Genomic DNA, 17,286 nt, shown 5'->3' with positions numbered 1-17,286 from the left:
CGCAGCACGACCGGCCCTCTCCGGGAGCCCGGTGTCACCGGCACGCTCGGGAGAGCGGCAGCGGCACTGCCGCTCCTCACGGATCTCCGGCCGTGCTCCGGGGCTCGCCCGCGCCTGGATCCAGCCGGATCTCCTGCCATGTTCCGGGGCTCACCTGGAGCGCCGCCGCACCTGGATCCACCTGGATTCGCCTTTCCCTCGGGAGGCCCTTCCTCGCTCCGTTCCCTGCGGTTTCCCACGGCCCCGAAGACTCGGCCACGATCGATTCTCAGCGTTTCGGTAAGAAACGAGCCGTCCCCCGCCCGCCCTCCGTGCGGCCCCCGGCACGCCGGGAGCATCCCCGGGTACCACGGGAGCATCCCCCCGCTCCACCTCCACGTTATCCCGGCGCCACGGGGACCCGCGGGGACGCCCGCGTCGCCCGTGACAGCGGCCCCGCTGCCCGGCGGCACCCGCCGGGGGCTGGGGGGGCCGAGGGCCGCTCCCCGCTCCCTCCCCGCGCCCCGAGGCGCCGCCGCGACCCCCGCGGGGGACTCACCTTGGCGCGGGTCACCAGGTGCGTGGCGAGCTTCACCACGGCGAAGTTGCCCTTGCCGATGGTGCGCTCGATCTCGTAGTAGCCGATGCGGGCGGGCCCGGGGGGCCGCGGGGGCGGCGGGGCCGGGGAGAGCCGGGGGGCCGCGGGGGCAGCCCCCGCTCCGCCGCCTCCTCCCGCCGCAGCCGCCGCCGCCATCTTGTCGCGCGGAGCGAACCCCCCCGCGGGGCTGCGGCACCGCGTGAGCTCATCCGCGGGGGGGCGCCGGGGGGGCGGGCGGCTGCCATGGCGACGGGGGCGGCGCTCTGACGTCACCGCTGGCGTCACGGCGCCGGGAGTTCGCCGGGCGCCCCCGCGCGGCGGAGCGGCGGGGAGAGAGCGGCGCTGCGGGTTTGGGGAGGAACCCGCGGGAAACGGGAAACTTGCTGGCCGTGACGTCACGTCGTCAGGGACGCCCCCCCGCCCACATACACCGGGGCCACGCCCCGCCTTGGGAGGAGAATGACGTCACATGGCGGGAGAGTGACGTCACAGAGAGGGCTGCGGTGTGCAGTTGGTGCTGCGGTTTTGGGGAGAACCCAGTGAGATTTGGGAGATGAGTCTGACGTCACTCCACAGAGGGGATAGCTCAATGACGTCATGGTGAGGCCGCCCCATCTGGTGCCCCCCGGGGCCAGGGCGCCGCTTCGGTGTTGGGGCAAAACTCACGGGTAATTGTTCTTGTGCCATCACTCATTGCGGGGACATCAGGGACGTCCCACATGTAGGTCACGCCTCATCTTGGGGGCAGAATGACGTCAGGGCGGGCAGAATGACATCATGGCGAGGGGCTGGAGGTCCTGTGGTTTTGGGGTGAAACCCACGATAAAGAGCAAAAGGCTTCCTCGTGCCATCACTCCATCAGGGACGGCCTCCATCACTCCCCGCCCGGGTCCCGCTTCTCTCCGGGGCAGCATGACGTCACGGCAGCGGTGCGGTGACGTCACGGCCGGAGGCGGCACTTCCGCGGGCGCGGGGCGGAAGCGGCGGCCGGGGCGCGCGCGGGGCGGCGGAAGCGGAAGCGGCGCAGGCGCGGGGCCGAGCGGAGGGGACGCGCCCGCCATGGAGTCGCGGGGGAAGGAGCCGCAGGCGCCGTGAGTGCGGGGACAGCGCGGCGCGGGGACAGCGGCGCGGGCCGCGGGCGGGAACGGGCCGGGGAAGGGGCGGGGGGCGGCGGGAACCCGCCCCGCTCTGCCCGGCCCCCGCCGTGGGCTCCGGCTGCGGGCTGCGCCCACCGGGCTGCGGGCGGCCGCGGGGAGCGTCATCCCGCTGCTCTTCCCGCTGCTGAGCTTTCGGGGTCTGCAGAGATGGTGAAGGGCTGGAGCATCTCGCTGATGGGGAGAGCTGGGAGCTGGGCCTGGTCAGTCTGGAGGAGGGAATCCCATCGATCCGTACAGATATCTCCGAGGAGTGTCGGAGGGGGGGTTCAGACTCTCTTTAGTGGTGCCCAGCAACAGGACAAGGAGCGGTGGCCATAAACTAAAACACAAATTCCACCTCAGCGTGGGAAAGAACTTCTTTCCATGGAGGATGACAGAGCACTGGAGCAGCTGCCCAGGGAGATCGTGGGATCTCCCTCTCTGGGCACATTCCAAACCTGCCTGGAGGCATTCCTGTGTCACCTGCTCCAGGTTGACCCCTCCTTGGCAGGGGGGTTGGACTGGATGATGTCCAGAGATCCCTCCCAATTTCTAACGGTTCTGGGACTCTGGGATCAATCCCACCACGATGCTCTGCTCCCGAAGCCAGATTATCCACCTGGACCTGGAGCTCAGCAGCTGTAAGCTGGATCTCTGGGTGCTAATAGGGACTTATCCTCAGAGCCTCAGCGGTTGTTGCTGAGTTATTAAAGCCCCGCATGGCTCAGGTGTGGTGCTGCAGAGCATCCTCAGAGCTGTGCTTTGTTCTCCGTGCCGGGATGTCAGTGGGTGCCCGGCTCCAGGGAATGTCTGCTGCAGAGTCACTCTGGCATGGAGCAACATCCGTGTTGTTGTTCTCAGCCAGCTGCCAGCACGCACAGGAACAGGCAGGAACTGTGGTGCAGCAGATTCCAGCAGCCCTTTCCCAGCCCTTTCCCAGCCCTTTCCCAGCCCTGCTGCTGTGGGAGCTGCTGGCAGCAGTGGGTGTGACCTGTTCTTTCCACAGGAACAGAATGGGCATGGGGGACTCCAACCCGGCAGCGGTCCCACACGCCGCCGAGGACATTCAGGGGGATGACAGGTGGATGTCACAGGTAGGTGGATCCTCTTCACTGGGGGGATGTTGGGCCAGTGCTGCCCAGGCCACACGTGGGACCCTGAGGTCACAGCAGCCTGATGCTGGCAGCTGTCACACCTTTGTGTTCTGCCATGATGGAGCAAAGGAAGAGGGCTCTTTCTGATGAGGAGTGACTGCAGGAGCTGAGCTGGGTTCATCCTGAGAAGACTGAGAGGGGATCCCATCGACCCATACAAAATCTCCAGGGGGTGTCAGGGGATGGGGCCTGACTCTGCTCAGTGATGCTCAGGGACAGGACAGGGAGCAATGGCCATAAACTGAACCATGCCAAGTTTCATCCAACCCGGGATCCTGGCGGGGCTGTGGGGTTGGGAGCAGTGTCCAGCAGGAGTGCTGGAGGGCACCGCAGCAGGGGAAGGAGGTTGGGCAGCTGTCCCTGTCCCAGGAAGGGATGGATGCCCAGGAGCAATTGTCAGCTGGAGCTCACCTTGCTGCTCTCTTTGACAGCACAATCGGTTTGTCCTGGACTGCAAAGACAAGGAGCCCGACGTGCTCTTCGTGGGGGACTCCATGGTGCAGTTGCTACAGCAGTATGAGGTAGGGATAAAGGGAGGGAGGGGTGGATCAGAGCAATTGGAGCATCTCTCTCTAACCCAGTAGTGCCTGGGCACGTGTAACGCCGTTGATTTCCACCGTTCCCGTTTTTGCTGTCTCCTGAGGCGTTCCTGCCCTGTTTCCTGAACTCCCCAGTGCCTGGACACTGCTTTACCTGGCTGCTTTTGCCTCCCTCTCTGAGGCCATGACCAACTGCCTGCATTTTGGCACACACGTGCACAGCCCTGCAGCTCTCAGATTCCAGCCTCCTGAGGCCACTGAATTCCCTGGTGCTGTAGCTGGCGTGGCCAGAACACACTTAGCCCTGTGGAATTCAGGCTGCCAGAGGTATTGGTCCACTCTTTCTTCCCTAAAGTTCTTGAGGGAAAGAAGAATTCTCTTCTGCCGTGGTGGCAGCTGAGCAGCTTTGTTCTGCACGAGCTGCTTCCCTTTGTTCTAGTTTTGTTACCTGGGGATGAGAAGGATTTAATCAGGTCATAGATTCCCTCTTCAAAGGCCCTGTGCTTAGGGACACCGTGGTCTGCAATACATCAGCACTCTGGGGCTCTGATGAGTTCAGCAAATCACTGCTCCAGAGATCTTTCCTTCCTTTGTGCCAGGTCTGAGGGCTTGAACCTCAGCAGCTCCATCTCTTCCGACTCCAGATAAAACCTCTTCCCACTCCAGATAAAATGCCTTGTCTAAATGCCCTTTGTGGAGTGAGTTTTCAGAGAAGGGCTGGTGGCTGCTCTCAGTGACCTTGAGGACGCCGTGTGGTGTCTTTGCTTCACAGCCAGGATGCTGCTCTGAAGCAGCACATTGGTTTCTGCTTGCAGATATGGCGAGAGCTCTTCTCACCGCTCCATGCCCTGAATTTTGGGATTGGTGGAGACACCACGGGACATGTTCTATGGAGACTGAAGAACGGTGAACTGGAGAACATTAAACCCAAGGTATGAGCTGCAGAGTTAGCGAGGGGATCCAGGTGTGCAGTGAAGGTCACCTGCAGCTGCAGGCCTGGCACAGGTGCCTTCCCTGAGGGCAGTGGGCAGTGCCAGCCCCGGGGCTGAACTCTTAAACCTGACTCTCCCTGCAGCTCTCTGGCCACAGATGGTGGTTATGCAGGGATTTCAGGGTCGTCAGCCCTGTTACCATTTGCTCTGGAAAAGCTGCCAACACTTTTCTCTCCTTGCAGGTCATTGTTGTTTGGGTTGGAACAAATAACCATGAAAACACAGCAGAAGAAGTCGCAGGGGGAATCGAGGCCATCGTGCGCCTGATAAACACCCAGCAGCCACAGGCCAAAGTGATTGTGCTGGTACGTCCCTGCGCTGTGCCTCTGCCTTACTGGGAGTCACTGGGTGCTGCTGGGAGGACAGTCCCTTGAGCTGTCCTCTGATTTGTGTCTCCCCTCGCTGGCTTGGCTTTGCAGGAGCTCCCCTTTAGCCCTTCCAGAGCTGGGTGGACTCATTCCCAGTAACTATCCCACTTACTAATGGTTCCAAGGAAGTCCCATGAGGGGAAAATAGGTGAAAATAGGTGCCCAAATCCCTGCTGGCATTGGGAATCCTCGTTGGCTTCCTTGTCCTAAGGAGGCTGCTGCCTGTCATACTGGGGAGCTGAAGGTGTATGGAAAGAGCACAAGCTGATAGATTTAAAAAATAAAAGAAAGCAGTTTTCCTGCCAGTCAGTGCTTGTAGCTCATCTGGCTCCTTCACTTGCATTTCACATTTGGCCTGAATGGACAAATTCTCATTCAAGGGATAGTTCCTCGTGTCACAGACATCCTAAATCTTGACAGGCAGCCCGAACTGGAAGGGAGAGCAGGGCTCCTGATGCCATCAGAGTCACACAAAGCTCTTTTCTGCCTCCTCTTGTGCCAGGGCCTGCTACCTCGTGGAGAGAAGCCAAACCCGCTGCGGCAGAAGAACGCCAAGGTGAACCATCTGCTGAAAGCCTCTCTCCCCAAACTGCCCAACGTGCAGCTGCTGGACGTGGACGTGGGCTTCGTGCACTCGGATGGCACCATCTCCTACCACGACATGTTCGACTTCCTGCACCTGACGGGCGGGGGCTACGCCAAGGTCTGCAAGCCCCTCCACGAACTGATCATGCAGCTGCTGGAGGAGACCCCTGAGGAGAAACGAGCTGCCCTGGCCTGAGCCGCTGCTGTCGGCGGGGAGAGCATCATCCAGCCCATCAGATCAGTTCTGTCACTGGCACTACAGAATCCTTCTTTCTTAAAGCACTTTCCATTGTAGAATGATACCGGATGTCCGTACCTAGTGTTTTGAGGGGGAAGGCTCATGTTTAACTGGTCTTGTACATACGAGGGCCGGCTGGGTTGGTTTTATTGCAGGAGGAAATTAGCTGAAGAAGAGTTTTACTTTTAAACCATTCCTCATTTAAAGCGAGAACAGGACTGTCACTCTGTGCCCCTCTCATGTCTTGTTGCCCTGTGGTTGTCCTAGAGCCCCTGTAGCCTGTCCGACAGCCCGCTCCTGGCTCACCGTTCCTGGCTGCAGGCATCGTGCTCTGTGTATTTGCCTGGGAACAAGAATCACATTCCACTTGCAAAAGCCAGAACAGATGCATTTTTCCAAACTCGGTTCCACCTTTTAGGCGGTTTTGGGTTTTTTGTTTGGGTTTTGTGGGGGGTTTTTTTGTTTATTTGTTGTTTGTTCGTTTTTTTTACTGGGGGCGTTAAATGACACGTGTTGCTTTCTCACTCCTTTCTGAAGCAGCTTGAAACTGGAATTCAGAAATTCAAAGAAGCAAACAGTTACCTGAACTCGTGTAACACTCCCCAGTGCTTGTCTTGTGCTCGTTTCCCCAGTCCTGCTAGCGGGGTCACCTTTCCTCCAACGCAGCTCTCCTGGGAATGCTCCCAGTTGGGTGCTGCTGCTGGCCCCTGCTCCTGCTGCCCGTGATGTTGCTGGCTTTTAGCAGTTGCTCAGTGTAGGATTTTAATGATCCAGTAATTGGCAGTCACTTTGTTGCTCCTCTGGAACTGACAGACATCCCTCTGTGGTGCCCGGGCTCTTTGCAGTTTTTTTCCTATTTTTTTATTAAGTATGACTGTTACATCTTTTTTTTCTAAAGGAAACCCACATGAAAGCCCCTGGCTGCAAGGCCTAAATCACTCTTAAGCTTTACAGATCCCAAGGTGTACATTTCCTTATCACTACTGGTTTACTTGTATAAACATTTTATTTGAGCAACTACAGCCTCTTAAGAGTAAAAAGTGAAGTTAAGATGTAGCTTCTCCTGCCCTGGACACTGCTCCTCACCTCTAACAAGGGCGCCAGAGGGGCAGGTGCCCTCCTAAAGGGCTGTGGCTCAGTGGGGTTTTGGTTTGGTTTGTATTTCAGATGGCTGGTTGTAGTTAAACAACTTTGCATTTAAAACTGAGAGCTTCTCTTCCAGAAAGAAATGGAACCTGTTTTAAACCAAGTCTGTTCCTCCCTGCCTTACCTGCCGGAGCTGGAGCTCAGTGGTGCCACGCTGGGTTTGCGCTTCCCACGGGATTCCAGGCAGGTAAACCCGGGAGGAACGGAGAGCTTCACTCCGTGCTCCAAGGGAGGGTGTTCAGGTGTCAGGTGGCTTTGCTGAAGCCCATAGGTACTGTACATAGTCTGTCTGCCCTTTGCTGTAGCCAAGGGGCTGGTGTGTAACCCCGACCTAGCGTTGAGGAATCCCCTAACGTCCCACCTCATCCCCCTCCTCCTGTAGATTTGATCATAGCAGGATTCCTGCCTGGATTGCATGCATAGTGTGTGTTTTGTTTCCAGTATATGTGATCTACACACAGATGAAGGAAAGGTGAAGCATTCCCCTGGCCGGGATCAGATGCAGGGAGTTGCAGAGTGCCGTGGGAGAGGAGGGATCACATCCTACCCCCATGATCCAGGCCAGGGGTGCTGCTCCCTGGAGCTCCACGGCCTTGCAGGGCTGGCTTTGAGGGAGCACTGCTCACGCTTCCCATAAGCTCCTGGCTGGAAATAGTGGGGAAGGACAAGTGGAAAATCAAATGTTGAAAGTACAGTTCAGTGGAGAGTTCATGGGAAAGGGCTTATCCCATCCCCAGCCCCTCAGGAAGCCGGGATAAAATCCATTCTTGCTCCCTGGGAGCTTTCCATCTCTCCAGGCTGGCGAGAAAAGGCCGTGTGCTAGTTTAATCTCTGCATCCCTGCTTCCTTCCCTCCCTGCTGCTGCTGCTGCTGCGTTTGGCTGAACAGCTGCTAACCAGGAATGTGCTCTGCAGTAAAGCTCCCCCTGTGCTCGGCACCCTGTGCTCGCCGTGAGCCAGCCCGCGGGCAGGGCGCCGAGTGGCCCGGGATTTTGGCAGGCTCCAGCCTCACCGGGGAGCCTCTGCTGGCTCTGCTTAGGCTTGGCTTGCTGAGGTGCCACACTCTGTGCTGCTTCAGTGCTCTTGGCTCTGCGTGTCGCTGCCTGGCAGGAAACTGCCCTGCTCACCTGAGAGGTGTGGTGGGCAGGAGGGGTTCTGCCTCCTGCTCACCCAGTGCTGAAATCCGAGTACCTCCTGTGAGAAAGCTTCAGTTCCAGCTCTGGATGTCCCTCGGGACTGGGCTGGGCTTGAGCTGTGGCCTCCTCTGAGTGAGCGTGTCCAGTTTTGTGTTTATGCAGCAGAGAGGAAAACAAACAAAAGATGTGAAATGACAGAGTCTTGTGAGGTGCCGGGGCAGGGTGAGGCAGGAGCAGGGAGGCCCCCGTACCTCCCCTCGCTGCCTCGAGCCTTCCCCGGGACACAACCATTGTGATTCTGCTTTGGCAAAAATGCATCGGCTGGTAGAAGTCACTGTTAGCGCATATTTCGATATAAATGTCAATGTTTCACCCACCGTGTCGCAGCCTGTGTGTGTGTGTGTGTGCCCAGCCGTCTCCTGCCCTGTCTCGGTCACCCCTGGGGGTCTCCGTGGGGCCGGGCAGGTGCTGCCAAACCTCCCACTGCGGGTCCTCCCCAGCTCTGGGAGTTGTGCTCAGCCAGATCCCTGCTCCTCGTTTAATTCCTGCTTTTCCCCACCCCGTCTGGGGCTGTTTTTGTCTGTTTTTCCTCCTTTCCCCGTGCAGATCTGGGTGCTGCACCCAAACCTGTGAGCACGGAGCTGCGGGTGAAGGGGACTGGTTTGTTTTGGCCCTCGACAGGACATCGGCTTGTGTTCGATTCCCGAGTGATCTATCTAATGGCCCTGGAACAACCAGGGAGTGCACATCCCCACGCAATCCCGCTCACAGCCATCCTGCAAGAGGCGACTCGAGTTCCATCAGAGCCGAGGAGTCGGCCGGAATTCTGCTTCTCTTCCCGCATGTCTGTCCCTGAGGTTGTCCCATCTGCCGCCAGCGCCACCACCTGCACCTGGAAAACAATGGGCAGACTGTCCAAACTGTGGGATCCTCAGGGACAGGAGGGCCCGGAGAAATAAAGTGCACAATAGCAGCAGTGCCTTGTGTGTGGCGTTTGTCCCGTGGAGCAGAGCAGGACGCCGGCGGCAGCGCTCCTGGAGGGCAGAGCCAGCCCGGGAAATGGCTCTGGGTGAGGTGACACGGGGCTGAGCCCCTTTAAAGGGGATTTTAAATCAAAACTCCCAACTGCCGGCAAATAAAATGTGATACAAAGGCCACAGAGCTGTTGGAGAGGCCTGGAAGTGGAAGGCTTGGCAGCAGCTGGGCTGGAGGGGGGTTTTGGGAGACGCACAAAAAATGCGGTGTAGCATCACTCCCGCTTCCCCCAAGCACGGGAAAACTCCCAAGTTACTTTGAATTATTCCATCTCTGGCGGTGAAGCGTGCGACAAACAGGAGAGGCTGCGGGAACCCCGGTGGGAATCCAGAGAGCAGCAGGAGAAAGGGATGGGGCAGACCCACCCCTTCCCTGGCAGGATTCCTCCCTGTTCTCACGGCTGGGGCAGGGGTTTGGGTGGGTCTCTGGGGTGCCGCAGGGCACCGGGGCTTTCCTGCTGGGGCAGGGACCCCTTTTGGGGTCTCCTATGGAGCAGGGGGTTCCTTAGGGGTGCAATACAGGACGGGGCTCCCCTACCGCGTTCTGCCCGACAGCCCAGGGCTTTTTCGTTGGGGTTCCACAGGGAATTTGGCTTCCTGCACAGCATCCCACATGGAGCAGGGGCTTCCCTTTGGAGCCGGGATCCTATACGGGGCTTCCCTATAGAGCAGGACTTCCCTACGGGGTCCCATATGGAGCAGGGCCATATGGAGTCTTAGAAGGGACAGTGGCTCCCTTGTAGGACAGGGCATTCCCTGTGTGGAGCCGCGCTTCCCCCGCGGGGTCGCGCACGGGGCTCGCTGCCCCGGGGCCGGTGTCCCTGGGGCTGGGGCCGGTGTCCCCGGGACTCGGGCCGGTGTCCCCGGGACTGGGGCCGGTGTCCCCGGGGCTGGGGCCGGTGTCCCCGGGGCTCGGGCCGGTGTCCCCGGGGCTGGGGCCGGTGTCCCCGGGGCTCAGGTCGGTGTCCCCGGGGCTGGGGCCGGTGTCCCCGGGGCTGAGGCCGGTGTCCCGGACTCGGGCCGGTGTCCCCGGGGCTGGGGCCGGTGTCCCGGACTCGGGCCGGTGTCCCCGGGGCTGGGGCCGGTCCCCCCCGGTTTCGGGCCGGTCCCCCCCGGTTTGGGGCCGGTCCCCCCCGGTGTGGGGCCGTTCCCCCCCGGTTTGGGGCCGGTCCCCCGCCCCGCCCGCCGCGTCACTTCCCCGGCCGGGCACTCAGCGTGCGACGGGCCTGACGTCACCGCCGGTCCGTGTTTACCGCGGTGCGGAACGGGAAGAGGCGAGGGAACCGGCACCGGGATCGGCACCGGGCTCGGCACCGGCGGCGGCTCCGCGCCCCTCCCGCAGCGGCCCCGGCACCGGCCCGGCCATGGGGCAGCGCACCCGGGCGCGGCCGGGCTGAGCGCCCCGTCCCCTCCCGTCCCGTCCCCTCCCGTCCCGTCCGTGCCGTCCCGCCCTGCGGACCTTGGCCGGGGATGCTGGCGGGATGTCGGGCCCCGGCGCGGCCGTGCTGGCCTGGGCGCTGCTGGCCGGGACGCTGCTGCCCGCCCGGCCCCAGCCCCTGCCCCACGGGGAGCGCAAGATGCAGGAGAAGGAAGCGCAGTTCAACACCACCTACATCGACTGGGTGGACGCCAACCTGCTCAACATCTACGCCTTCAACCACAGCGTCCGGAGGAATAGGGTGAGCCGCGGTGGTCGGCACCGCCACGTCCCCCCGCGGGATGAGTGTCCCCGGGGGCCGCGGGGTGCGCGGGGCACGGCAGCCTGTGCCACGGCGGCCGAGCAAAGTCCAGCCTTCTGTTGGAGCCGCCGCGGGCCGACCTGCCCGGCCGGTGCCTCACCTGCCCCTGTCCCCGCAGACCGAGGGCGTGCGGGTGTCCGTCAATGTCCTCTCGGACCAAAACGACCGGCCCGTCCTCTTCGTGGTGAGGCAGAAGGAGGCGGTGGTCTCCTTCCAGGTGCCGCTCATCCTCCGGGGCCTGTGAGTACCAGCGGGGCGGGCGGGGATGCCCCACGCAGGAGCTCCCCGGGCTGGGATTCCCCACGCAGGAACTCCCAGGGCTGGGATTCCCCCTGCAGGGGTCCCGGGAGGGGTGGGTGGGCACACACGGCTCTCCCTGCCCAGGTACCAGCGGAAATACGCCTACCAGGAGGTGAGCCGCACGCTCTGCCAGCCGCAGACCAAGGCCGAGGTGGAGACCCAGCACTTCTACGTGGATGTCTCCACGCTGTCCCTCAACACGTCCTACCAGCTGCGGGTCACCCGCGTGGAGAACTTTGTGCTGCGGTGAGGGGAGCCCCCTGCCCTTGTCCCTTTCCCTGCCTGCTGCCTGGGGGGGCTGTGGACTCCCCTGACCGCCCATCACCTTTCCCGTGCTCTCTGCAGGACCAACGAAAGGTTCAGCTTCAATGCCACGGCCGCCCAGCCACAGGTGAGGGCAGCTGGCACAGCGTGGCACGGAGGGGTCTGCACCCAGGAGGGGAGCCAGGGCCATCATGGCATCAACGGGCCCTTTCTCCCCACAGTACTTCAAGTACGAGTTCCCCGAGGATGTGGACTCGGTGATCGTGAAGGTGACCTCGGCCATGGCCTTCCCCTGCTCCGTCATCTCCATCCAGGACATCCTGGTAGGTGTGGTGGTGGCTCTCCTCCCTGGGGGACCCGTGGTGCCCGCTGGGGCTGACAGCCCCCGTGCCCCGCAGTGCCCCGTCTACGACCTGGACAACAACGTGGCCTTCATCGGGATGTACCAGACCATGACGAAGAAGGCGGCCATCACGGTGCAGGTGGGCACAGGGCTGTGCCGTGGGGCTGTGCCGTGGGGCTGAGCTGCTCCTGCTCCCTGCCTGGTGCTGCCAGGCACTGCTGGCTACTGGGGCCCACGAAGGACGGCCCTGGGATAAGCTCTGGCATGGGGGATGCCCCGCTGGGCTCTGCTGACCCCCGTCTCTTGCTGCAGAAGAAGGATTTCCCCAGCCACAGCTTCTATGTGGTGGTGGTGGTGAAGACGGAGGATGAGGCGTGCGGCGGGGCTCTGCCCTACTACCCCCTCTCCAAGGATGCCTCTCCAGGTTTGCAGCGGGGCTGCCACCGTGGGCCGTGTGTGGGGACAAGCTGGGGACAGGGCAGAGAGCTGAGCCCTGTCCCTGCCTTCTTCCAGATAAACCCGTGGATCAGCCCAACCGGCAGAAGACACTGGAGGTGATGGTGTCACCCGCCATAACCTGTGAGTCTGGGAGGGGCTGGGGGTGCTGGGCTCTGTGGGGACCCATGGCAGGTCCCTCGAGGTGCCACCCCCACTGAGGACCTGTCCTGGCTCCGCACAGCCGAGGCCTACGTGCGCAGTGTTCTCTTCTGCCTCGGCATCTTCCTCTCCTTCTACATCCTCACGCTGCTCATCGCCTGCTGGGAGAGCTGCCGGTGAGTGCCCGGGTGCCACTGCCCCTCTGGGTGCTGAGCCCACGGCACAGTCCTGGTGGGGCCCTGGGGCTGTGTCCCCTCGGGCTGAGAGCTGCTTCCCTCGGCAGGCAGCACAAGAGGAAGGGGCTCCTGGCAGCCATGGATTCGCCCAGCCTGGACACAGGTGAGGGCTGGAGGCACAGCCAGCAGCATGGAGGTGTCTGCCTGGGGAATTCCTCCTTATTCTGCCCCCTTGAGCCCGTGGCAGAGCCTCTGCCGCTGCAGGAGTATCCCCTGAGTCCCTGGGGATAAATCCCGGTGTCAGGGGGACAGGGAGGTCCCAGACTTCTCTGCTGTGGGGCTGGCAGGGCTGTGCTGGGGCTTTGCATCTCACCAGGTCTGTCTCTTTCTTCTCGTGGCTTTCCGGGGACTCCCAGCATCGCTCCTGGGTAGGTGCCACCTCTGTCCTTGGCTCTGAGCTCGCCCCGTGCCAGGGCAGGGGTGGTGGGAGCTGCTTTGTGCCCAGTGGCCGTGCAGCCCTGGGACAGGGCTGCCACCAAGGGTGACAGGGACGCTCCTGTCCCACAGGTCACTCCCGCAGCATCCCTGACTCCTTCCTGAACCACGGCCCCTACGACAGCTATGGTTACGGCTCCTTTGGTGAGTGTCATGTGCTGTCCCCTGTCCCTCTCCCGCTGCCCGTGGGCTGTGCCCACCCTCTCCCTGTCCTTGTCCTTGCAGGGAACGGCTCCTCCAGCAGCACCGAGGGTGTCACGGACAGCCTGGGCTCAGCAGAGGTCTCCTACAGTTACGTGGGTGAGTTGGTGGGCCATTGGTGTGGCTGTGGCTCTGCAGAGCCTTGTGCCCGGTGGCATCCTGGCTCTGTCCCCTCCATCTCTGGGAAGGGTCCCGGGGCTGCCAACCCCTCTGTGCAGCCCCCAGCGGGGTCTCCATTGCTGGCACACCTCAGGGAGCTCTGCTCCAGTAACTCTGGCTTTCCTTTGAAGGGCAGGAGCAGTTCAAGCGGCGCACGCCCTCCGCCCCGACGAGGCCGCTGAGCATTGGCATGGGTAGATGCTGGTACCGGGCAGGGTTGGGCCAATCAGGGCGAAATCTGCCCAGCCCCAAGCTGTGCCCAGGGCACGGAGCCCCTGCTCCCCTCTGTCAGAGCAAGGGCAGCACCTGAGGGGCTGCAGGGCAGGATCTTACCTGCCTGGCCCTCGGTGTTCCCCCGCTGGCAGAGCCCCGGAGAGCAGGCACAGGGCAGTGCTTGCCCACGTGGGCACAGCCACCAGCTGTCCCCAGGGCAGGGCTGTAGGGAGCTGAAACCTGCCGCAGTGTGAGGCAGCCCAGCGGTTAATTGGGGGTGATTGGGGCTGTGTGGGGTGGGCAGCGGGGCGGGCTGGCCCAGGGGCTCTGCTGATGGCCGCGGCCCGGCCGCAGGGGAGCGGTCACTGGAGAACGTGGCCGGCCGGCCGCGCCTGGACTCGCTCAGCTCCGTGGAGGAGGATGACTACGACACGCTGGCCGACATCGACTATGACAAGAATGTCATCCGCACCAAGGTGAGTGTCCCCCCCCAGACCTGGCAGCTGCTCCCCGCTGGCCAGGCAAGCCCCTGACGCCCCTCTCCCTCCAGCAATACCTGTGCGTGGCTGACCTGGCGCGCAAGGACAAGCGGGTGCTGCGGAAGAAGTACCAGATTTATTTCTGGTGAGTGGCGGGCGGTGGGCAGGGGGCACCAAGCCGTGTCCCAGCCTGGGGTGCACAGCAGGGACCCCCTGACAGCCCCACTCTCTGCCAGGAACATCGCCACCATCGCTGTGTTCTACGCCCTCCCCGTCATCCAGCTCGTCATCACCTACCAGACAGTGAGTGTGGAGGGGCTCCTGGGAGCTCTGGGGGCTGCAGTCCCAAACCCCAGAGTGATGGGGACATCCCTGGGACCCCTGTGTCCCTCACCCTGCCGTGCCCACAGGTGGTGAATGTCACTGGCAACCAGGACATCTGCTACTACAACTTCCTGTGCGCCCACCCTCTGGGGAACCTCAGGTGGGTTGGGGGGAGCGGTGGAGGGTGGCTGGGGGTCCCCTGTGCCCGGGGCTGGGCTGCAGCAGGACCCCGGGCAGGGAGTGGGGTCCACAGCACCCACACCGGGACTGGCCCCTCGCAGCGCCTTCAACAACATCCTCAGCAACCTGGGTTACGTCCTGCTGGGTTTGCTCTTCCTGCTGATCATCCTGCAGCGCGAGATCAACTACAACCGCGCGCTGCTGCGCAACGACGCCCACGCCCTGGTGAGGGACAGGGCTGCCCTGGGGGGGCTCGGGCTGCCTGGGGGGCTCAGCCTCCCGGGACCCCCCACTTCCCCTCCCTCCCTCTCCTCTGCCCCGCAGGAGTGTGGCATCCCCAAGCATTTTGGGCTTTTCTACGCCATGGGCACTGCCCTCATGATGGAGGGGCTGCTCAGCGCCTGCTACCATGTCTGCCCCAACTACACCAACTTCCAGTTTGGTGAGTGCCCCCCCGGTCCCCCCTGACCCACACCGGGGCCACCCACGCCCCTCTCACCTCTGTGTTACCCCTCAGACACCTCCTTCATGTACATGATTGCGGGGCTCTGCATGCTGAAGCTCTACCAGAAGCGTCACCCGGACATCAACGCCAGCGCCTACAGCGCCTACGCCTGCCTGGCCCTCGTCATCTTCTTCTCCGTGGTGGGCGTGGTGAGTACGGTGGGCGCTGAGGGAGGGGTGCTGGCTGTCCCCACAGCTCACTGCCCGGCGCCCTGCTCGCCCTGCAGGTCTTCGGGAAGGGGAACACGGCCTTCTGGATCGTCTTCTCCGTCATCCACATCGTGGCCACGCTGCTGCTGAGCACCCAGCTGTACTACATGGGGCGCTGGAAGCTGGGTGAGGGGGGGCGCCGTGAGCGAGGTGGGTGGGGACAATGTGGTGGCTTCTCAGTGTCACCTCCCCTCTCCCCACAGACTCGGGCATCCTGCGCAGGATCCTGCACGTGCTGTACACGGACTGTGTCCGGCAGTGCAGCGGGCCCATGTACGTGGTGAGTGCTGGCACCGGGGCCCCCAGCTCTGCAGAGACCCTCCCTGGCAGCCCCCCAGAGCCCCTCACAGCCCCCTCCTCTTCTGCAGGACCGAATGGTGCTCCTGGTCATGGGGAACATCATCAACTGGTCACTGTGAGTGCAGAGCTGGGCACGTGCCAGGTCCCACCCTGCTTCTCCCCATCCTGCTGCTGTCCTCACCCCACTCCTGCAGCCCTGCCATCCCTCCGTGGGGCTGGGCTGAGGACAGGCAGCTGTGAGCCCAGCATGGCAGGTCCCCTGCAGCTGTGGCACCGCGGAGTCCCCACGTGCTGCCTGATCTCCTGGAGGCTGCAGACATGCTTTGGGGACAGCAGGCATGGCAGGGGGACCCCCAGGCTGACCCCACTGCCTGTCCCTGCCTCCCCAGCGCTGCCTACGGCCTCATTGTCCGCCCAAATGATTTTGCTTCCTACCTGCTGGCCATCGGCATCTGCAACCTCCTGCTCTACTTCGCCTTCTACATTATCATGAAGGTGGGAGCTGAGCCCCGGGCCCCCGCGGGCCCAGCAGGGAGGGCAGGGCAGGGCAGGGATGGGTGCTGCTGCCAGCTCCTGCCCACACGGTGACCCTGGCCTCCCCCACAGCTCCGCAGTGGCGAGCGCATCAAGCTCATCCCCCTGCTCTGCATCATCAGCACGTCCGTGGTCTGGGGCTTCGCCCTCTTCTTCTTCTTCCAGGGGCTCAGCACCTGGCAGGTGAGCGGGAGGGTGGCACAGGCAGCGGGGCGGGCAGGGTGGCCACGGGCAGGCACAGTGACGCTGGCCCTGTGCCCGGCAGAAAACGCCAGCTGAATCCCGGGAGCACAACCGTGACTGCATCCTGCTCGACTTCTTTGACGACCACGACATCTGGCATTTCCTCTCCTCCATCGCCATGTTCGGCTCCTTCCTGGTAGGTGCTGGTCCTGCTGGCACAGCAGCCCCTGTCCTCTGCTCCCAGGGCTCCTAGTGTCCCTCACTCACTCCCCTCGCTCCACAGGTGCTGCTGACGCTGGACGATGACCTGGACTGTGTCCAGCGGGACAAGATCTACGTCTTCTAGGAGCCTGCAGCCACCCGCTGCCCTGGGACTGTGCCAAACGCCCGGCTGCAGCCCCGGGAGGGGGACTCGCCCCTGGGGAGGGATGTGTGCGCTGCAGCTCCTGCCAACCACTCCGTCCCCGTCCCCGCACAGCCCGGGGGTCCTGCTCTGCCTCCTCCCCGACAGCCGGGTCCCTCCAGGCACTTTGTGCCCATCCCTGGGCCCGTCACAGCCAAAAACGGGGCTGGGGGCCACCGGAGCATCCGTCCTCGGTGGCAAGTGACACTGGAAAAGGTGCTGCTGCTCCGTGTCTGCGTGCCCGTGGGCACAGTGAGGGGCTGGGGGCGAGCGCCGTGCCAGCGGCCCCGTGGCCCCCCGAGCACGTGGGCGTGGGTCTCTCTTCAGTGCCTGAGTCGAGTGGGTGGGAGGTGGGGGTGCGTGGGGCCGGCACGGTGGTGGCAGTGGCCGGAGAGGCCCCACTCGTGTCCCCTCCGGGGTCCCGGGAGGGGGTGGCCGCAGTGGGCCCCCGTCGCCGCTGCCCATCGAGGTGCCCGCGCTCCCCGCGCGTGGATCTGCTGGGAAGGGACTCGCATTAAAGTGTCTGCACTTTCCCCTTGCCTGCTGCCGCCTGCCGGGGGTCCCGGGGGACAGCTGCCACAGGCGCCGCTGGCTCCTTCTCCCACCACAGGGGAGATGCTGCAGGGACAGGGACACGCCACCTGTGGGTCACGGGGGGACTGGCAGCCCCACGGGTGGGTAGGGATGCGCAGGGGGGTCTCGCTTCACTGGCAGCAGAGTTCCCTGGCGGCTGGGCCCGCTGTGGCATCCTCGCAGCGCGGTGCCGGGGCCGCTGCGT

General features: G+C 63.0%; 2 protein-coding genes across 6 annotated transcripts; both read left to right on the top strand.

Moving 5' to 3' along the window:
* Positions 1–1,480: 1,480 nt before the first annotated feature.
* On the top strand, positions 1,481–8,846 carry LOC136370994 (platelet-activating factor acetylhydrolase IB subunit alpha2). Its single transcript, XM_066334739.1, has 6 exons — positions 1,481–1,668; positions 2,720–2,807; positions 3,299–3,388; positions 4,222–4,338; positions 4,581–4,703; positions 5,269–8,846. Exons 1-6 carry the CDS (start codon positions 1,490–1,492, stop codon positions 5,545–5,547), a joined length of 876 nt encoding a protein of 291 aa, XP_066190836.1. The 5' UTR covers positions 1,481–1,489; the 3' UTR covers positions 5,548–8,846.
* Positions 8,847–10,146: 1,300 nt separating this feature from the next.
* Positions 10,147–17,041, top strand: LOC136370993 (SID1 transmembrane family member 2-like). 5 transcript variants are annotated; one of them, XM_066334735.1, is made up of 28 exons: positions 10,153–10,583; positions 10,762–10,883; positions 11,028–11,189; positions 11,289–11,334; positions 11,429–11,530; positions 11,606–11,689; positions 11,863–11,974; positions 12,064–12,129; positions 12,230–12,323; positions 12,431–12,486; positions 12,740–12,751; positions 12,891–12,962; positions 13,044–13,118; positions 13,310–13,372; positions 13,746–13,867; positions 13,942–14,015; positions 14,107–14,173; positions 14,281–14,354; positions 14,476–14,599; positions 14,699–14,816; positions 14,892–15,028; positions 15,106–15,214; positions 15,292–15,368; positions 15,457–15,503; positions 15,778–15,883; positions 15,995–16,105; positions 16,188–16,301; positions 16,389–17,041. In XM_066334735.1, the coding sequence occupies exons 1-28, from the start codon at positions 10,386–10,388 to the stop codon at positions 16,449–16,451; spliced, it is 2,607 nt and encodes an 868-aa protein (XP_066190832.1). In that variant the 5' UTR covers positions 10,153–10,385; the 3' UTR covers positions 16,452–17,041. The 5 variants fall into 5 exon arrangements, 4 of the variants coding, with proteins under 4 accessions (XP_066190832.1, XP_066190833.1, XP_066190834.1 ...); XR_010745262.1 differs by lacking the exon at positions 16,389–17,041 and having other exon boundaries at positions 10,147–10,583; positions 15,292–15,361; positions 16,188–16,214; XM_066334736.1 differs by lacking the exon at positions 12,740–12,751.
* The last annotated feature ends 245 nt before the right edge of the window (positions 17,042–17,286 follow it).

This window comes from Sylvia atricapilla, chromosome 23 (assembly GCF_009819655.1).
Source record: "Sylvia atricapilla isolate bSylAtr1 chromosome 23, bSylAtr1.pri, whole genome shotgun sequence".
NCBI lineage: Eukaryota > Metazoa > Chordata > Aves > Passeriformes > Sylviidae > Sylvia > Sylvia atricapilla.
This window is presented reverse-complemented; position numbering and strand designations above follow the sequence as displayed.

Excerpts from the sequence above, each read along its gene's own strand:
- LOC136370993 (XM_066334735.1), top strand. The coding sequence starts at position 10,386 with ATGTCGGGCCCCGGCGCGGCCGTGCTGGCCTGGGCGCTGCTGGCCGGG. Across the intron at positions 12,130-12,229 it reads GGTGTCACCCGCCATAACCT|CCGAGGCCTACGTGCGCAGT; the intron begins GTGAGTCTGGGA and ends GGCTCCGCACAG. Across the intron at positions 14,817-14,891 it reads CTACACCAACTTCCAGTTTG|ACACCTCCTTCATGTACATG; the intron begins GTGAGTGCCCCC and ends GTTACCCCTCAG.
- LOC136370994 (XM_066334739.1), top strand. The coding sequence starts at position 1,490 with ATGACGTCACGGCAGCGGTGCGGTGACGTCACGGCCGGAGGCGGCACT. Across the intron at positions 3,389-4,221 it reads AGTTGCTACAGCAGTATGAG|ATATGGCGAGAGCTCTTCTC; the intron begins GTAGGGATAAAG and ends TTCTGCTTGCAG. Across the intron at positions 4,339-4,580 it reads TGGAGAACATTAAACCCAAG|GTCATTGTTGTTTGGGTTGG; the intron begins GTATGAGCTGCA and ends CTCTCCTTGCAG.